The sequence below is a fragment of the Manis pentadactyla genome, chromosome 4 (assembly GCF_030020395.1).
Source record: "Manis pentadactyla isolate mManPen7 chromosome 4, mManPen7.hap1, whole genome shotgun sequence".
Taxonomy (NCBI): Eukaryota; Metazoa; Chordata; class Mammalia; order Pholidota; family Manidae; genus Manis; species Manis pentadactyla.
This window is the reverse complement of record NC_080022.1, coordinates 144,311,469-144,316,845: the sequence shown is the minus strand read 5'-3', so window position 1 is coordinate 144,316,845 and position 5,377 is coordinate 144,311,469. Positions and strand designations below refer to the sequence as shown.

General features: G+C 48.3%; 1 protein-coding gene across 1 annotated transcript; it reads right to left on the bottom strand.

The window, feature by feature from the left end:
* Window positions 1–1,304: 1,304 nt before the first annotated feature.
* Window positions 1,305–5,177, bottom strand: RSKR (ribosomal protein S6 kinase related). The gene is given in 12 exon segments (XM_036889753.2): window positions 1,305–1,655; window positions 2,104–2,214; window positions 2,340–2,428; window positions 2,516–2,605; window positions 2,707–2,734; window positions 2,978–3,018; window positions 3,194–3,298; window positions 3,519–3,588; window positions 3,948–4,016; window positions 4,168–4,251; window positions 4,343–4,558; window positions 4,934–5,177. Coding segments are annotated over 12 exon segments (1,260 nt in total). The 5' UTR covers window positions 5,069–5,177; the 3' UTR covers window positions 1,305–1,433.
* Between the last annotated feature and the right edge of the window lie 200 nt (window positions 5,178–5,377).

Sequence of the window (5,377 nt, the reverse complement as noted above, 5' to 3'; positions counted from 1 at the left end):
TGCTTTAGCCAGCCTTCCTCTTAGGATATTTCAGGTGATGAGAATATTTCCAGCTTCAAATGGTCTCTAGAAAAACTCCACTAACCTGTTTTGATGTTTACCTTCTGTAAGACCTTTCCTTTGGACGCCCCTAGGGGTGGCAGTGGATACAAGATTTGGTATTGGATCTGCAATACAAATCCCAGTTCCAAATGTTATAGTCTTTTGCACTTTTGCAGCTTATGGGGCAAATACATATGCGCTGACCTTTAGAAGGTCAGTCTGGATTTCGTAAGGATTCATATAGGGAGAATGAAGAAACGGCTTAAAATTCACTCAGAAATGTGGGTCATTACTGAGGGCAGGGCCTGGAAATAGGCACTTGGGGGAGGAAGATGGGATTCTTGCCTTTTCAGGGTTCCAGACCTAACAAGAGAACTGTGGTGAGCCTTCACATGGATGGACATTAACGTTCACGATGCTCCATTTATAGGTGACACCTAGAGGTGTGGAGCTGGGGTGTGTGACCTCCAAAGCAGGACTCAGTGACATCCTGGGACAGGGAGAATTACTGGCCCTAATTCCCCACCCCTCCCTGCACCCACAACCTTGCCTGGTCTCATTTACTTCCTATCCCCTGGCACAGGGTTTGGCCATGTGAACTGCTTTGGCCTGTGGAATGGGCAGAAATGAAAGTGTGCCAGTTCTGTGCCTGGGCTTGAAGAGGCCTGATGGGTTTCTGGTTGCCCTCTTATGCTTTTCTTGGGTAACTGCTGCCCCTCCGGCCTGGGTCCCAGAACAAACACACGTGGCAAAAAGCTGCCCTGGCTGATCTGCGGAACAACAGTGAGAAGCAGAGCTGACCCAGTGAGAAGAGCATTAGCCTTTAGCTATGCCAGGCAACTTGTAGTCTGGTGAGAATTATTATTCCAACCCACTGCATTTGGGATGGTTTCTTATATAACATTACTGTGGCAATAGCTAACTCATATACATATTCACTCCTTTATCAGGTTATAGGTTCAGCTGCTGCAGTAGAGACCCAACACAGCAGTGGGTTAAATGAGAATGTTTGTTGATTTATCTTATAACAACCTGGTGAAGTTCTGTAGTTCAGTGCTAGTTTCGTGGTTCAAGTGTCAGGGAGCCAGGCTCCTATTTTCTGCTCCACCATTATTCCTATCTAATCATGCACAACTACTATTTTAGAAACCATTAACTATTTCTAGTATTCAGGGGTTTTATCCAATGTACACTTTTGGTCACTATAACTCTAAAAAAAATGTAATAAAGCTAAAAAGATGTCTAAAGAGAAACAAATGAAATAGCCAAAAGGATTAAGGATACATTCTTTCAATGGTAACAGGCTATAAAGTAATAACAAACTGCATCATCAAGGTAGTCATACTGGGTTGGCAGTGGAAGAGATCCTCAGATTCCTACAGTAGAGTGGCTCAAGCAAGGCCAGGGTGGCCCAGGTAGGACTCCAGGTTACAGTCAAAGTCCTTGAAGAGCATGGATTCCAATGGACTGGGCTGGGTAGCTCGTGTCTCCATGACAAAGTTCACTGGCTGCTTCTGTAGGAGCTCTGGGTCAAAGGCCACACCCCGAAAGAAAGGGTGGACCTGGAAGTGATGCAAATGATGCAGACGGTGGAGAGGATTCTGACATAAGAGCTGAAGGGAAACAGAGCGTGAGGGATGAGGGACTGGGATAGGAAAGGGGCTGAACACAAGCCGGAAAAGGAGAAGTTCATAGAGCTGTAGAGGTCAGGAAGAAGAACCCTGAAGATGATTTGTAAAAGAGGGAGAAACAGGCTAATTCGCAGCAAAGGTGGGGAAAAAAAAGGAGCTGTATTGGTAAGAGAGCAGTACTAGCTCACTCAAAAGTGACCTGTTATGCATGAGGAGATTTGGAGGACCAGGACCTCAGGAGTGAAATTTGAAGTGCTGGTTAGAGGGCAAGTAGTGAGGTAGTGAGGTAGTACTTGGTCAAGTTGGAGTAGTCCCCCCACCCCCCACCACCAAAATAAGCAGAGGAATGGGGAAATACCACTTCAGTGACAGGGAAAGGAGAGAGTGAACAGTTTGGTAGTCAAGAAGAGTAAACGGTGCTCATCCGTACCTCATGAAGCAGGCGAGAAAGGCCCTGGTTAAGAGAAGCTGGCATCTCAGAGTCATAGTGGGTCACACTTGCCAACATGGCTACATGATTTCTCTCTGCAGCCACTGGGAACTGAGTGAATGGAAGGGGGTGTGTGTCATTGCTTAGTAGGAATAAGGCAAGATTACCTAAGGTCTTTCTTCTTCCCAGCACAGGACAAAGCTCTCCTCTGCCCAACATCACTACCATTCTCTCACCTTTCCAGTTGCTAGAGAAAAAAGCAAGACACCCAGGGACCACCAGTCATCAGCATGGTTGTAAGGCCCTCCACTCAGGACCTCTGGGGCTACAGATTTGAAAGATACTTGTCATTGACATCTGTTGGCTATCCTCTTGCCCAGCGTTTACCCAGCAACGTCAGCAACTCTCTCACCCATGTACTGAAGAGTGCCACAGATAGTATAGGCTTGAGCTCCCTGGGGCAGGTGGCGGGACAGACCGAAGTCTGTCAGTTTCAGGTGGCCTATGAAAGATAAGGCTACAGCAGCACTCCATTCCCCCCTCATCAGCCACCCCAAACTGAGGTTCCTTTCACTCTGGGACTAGGAAAAGAAAAGGACTTACCTCGTTCATCCAGAAGGATATTCTCCATCTGAAAAATTAAGTTGAGAAGTTACTACTCGTCCTCTTCCTTTCAACCCTTTTTCATCATGTATATCCACCAGTTGAAGAAGATGCCCTACTCAACATTCAGATCCATACTTGGAGAGCCCTTGCCCAAATCATTAGCACCCATGAGGAGCCCAAGGTCAACTCTTTAGTCCCCACTCCCTTCTTGGACCTGTTGGAGCTTCTCGCTGAGGCCCTTCTGCAGACAAAAAGCATTTAACTCTACCTTCACATCTCGATGGATCATGCCCAAGTCATGGAGATAGCCTGTGGATGACAGCAAGCATGAGGTATGCTGAAGCTCTCCTGTCCTTTCCAGTTTCCCTGGTAGCCCCCTCCCCATCCCTGACCTTTGACCTCTAGAGTTAGTATCAATTCTCTAATTCTCTTCTATCTGACCCACCTTGATTCTTCCCTCATTTCCATTGCCTGTTTCACTTACACAGCACCAGGACCAGCTCAGCAGCAAAGAGGCGGACGGAAGCCTCAGCAAAACAGCCAACAGTGGACCACAGGGACTGCAGATCTGCACTGCAGTAGCTGCGCACTGCAAAGCATCAGTAGTCTAGGCAGTAGCGCCTGGGCTCAAGGCATTGTAGGCCTCCTGCCCAAACTGCTGCCACCTGCTAGTCCCTCTTCCTCTGGGAGAGAGAAGTGCTATGAGAAATGCAACAGAGCAAAGGCAGAACAGGCCATAGGAATGGGTAATCTCAGGTGGGGAGTACCATGTGGAAGGACGTTTGGGAATGAGAAAAGAGGCCACTCACTAATGAAGAGGTGCCGTTTTCCCTGCCAGCTGTCCCCCAGACTGTGTACAAAAGGATGGTTGATCCGTCGCTAGGGATGAAGAAAACAGGAAGTCAGGGAAGAACAGGATCATTGAGGACCAAGGCAGCCAAGAACTCGGAATTTACCCAGTTGTGCAGAAAGGGAGCAGCTGCCCCACTTCTCAGTTCAGGTGAATCACTTATGACTGAGACTGCCTGCCTCATAATTTTGGAACCAGCATAATAGTAAGGAACATAATGGGACATGCTGGATTATTTCCGTGGCAGGCCTAGAATAACTACTTTTCCTAAGATCTACTTTGGCTGAAGCAGAGGGAGGGGAAGGAGCAGGACAGCTGGACAAGAAAGGTGCTTTCTCCACCTGTGCTTTAGTTCTTCCTAGAATCCTCTCCAGGGCTCTCTCTGTACCTGGATGTTAATCTCGTCTTTGCACTGCCTCAGGGTGTCCCTCTGTAGGACCTTTACCTTGGGCACCACCTATAAAAGGAGAGGGGTGATGACTCCTAGAGGGGAGTAGTGTTAATGTTTATGCCTCCCAACCAATACATAAACAATGCATAGTTATCTGTGGAACCACAACTGGAGGTAGGGACTATAGAATAATGCCAAAGAGTACCTAGGTCCCTACCTTCACTGCAAATACTGCTTTCTGACCACAATCTAGCACCTTGAGGACAGTTCCCAAGGAGCCTTTAGCCACAAGCCCTAAAATCTGTACAAAGAAATGAACAAGGCACTTGAGGCTCTGGTCCTTTCTGGTTTCTCTCCAAGACAGACTACTTCCCGGGATTCCATTGACCTACCTTCAGCTGCTGATGCCCAAGAGGCCTAGGTGGAAACTCCAGCAGAAAGAGGTTGATGAACTGAGGCACTGGCCACTCCGACAGAGGCTTCTTCACAAGTAGTGGGGCTGGCTCCAAGCACAGGCATGGACACCCCCGCAGTCCCCACCGTTCTCCCAGACCTGACCAGAGGCTCTTCCAGCCTCAGAACCAGGGGCCTGGGATGTGACCACCCTGCTGAGAACCAAGGGAGCCACTCTAAATTTCTGTCCTGAGTCATTTCAGGTTCTGTCCATCTTAGCAAGCCTCTCTCAAATGCCACCCTGGAGATGTACATTTTTGAGCACCAAGCAAAACTGCCACTATCCTTGTTTTGGGACAAAGCCTAGATTTTCTGGACATAATTCCTCTAGGAAAGCAGTATTTGGACATTTTCCCCATGTAGCATTGGAGATTCCGCCTGTGCCTTTTGGTATGGGGCTGGGATACTTTCACAGTATAGTCTCCCTACCCCACCCTCCCCAGAGGGCATCACTAACATGCTCACTTCCTGGGCTTCAAGCTCACGCTTCCTTCACCTCCCCTGAACAAGTGCCAGACCCCACACCCCACCTCATGAGGAGCAGACACCTGGGTGTGTTGTCCCTGCCAACAGCTCACTGCTCCCATCCCCAGCCTCTGCCTCCTCTCCCCTTCTGCTACATCTGCTGTCCCAGTTACATAAGCAGTTCCTTCCTGATGCTGCATTATACAGCCCCCACTTCTTCCTTGTTGTTCATGACTAGAGATGCAAGCACTGCAACCAAACCTCACTTTTATCCCCAAATCCTCTAGACCTTGGTTAATAATAGGCTTTTATCCAGAACTGAAATGTGCAGAGACCTATCAGCATGGAGCCAGTGTCCACCAGAGCTGAGAAGTATCTGTGATACAGCTTCAGGCAGGAGGGAAGAGGCCACCTTCATTAGAGTGGCAACTAAAGGATGTATCTTAGGTGCTGATAGGGAGGGAAGGACACAGGTTGAACCCATGCACTTGACACAATAAAAAAAAAAG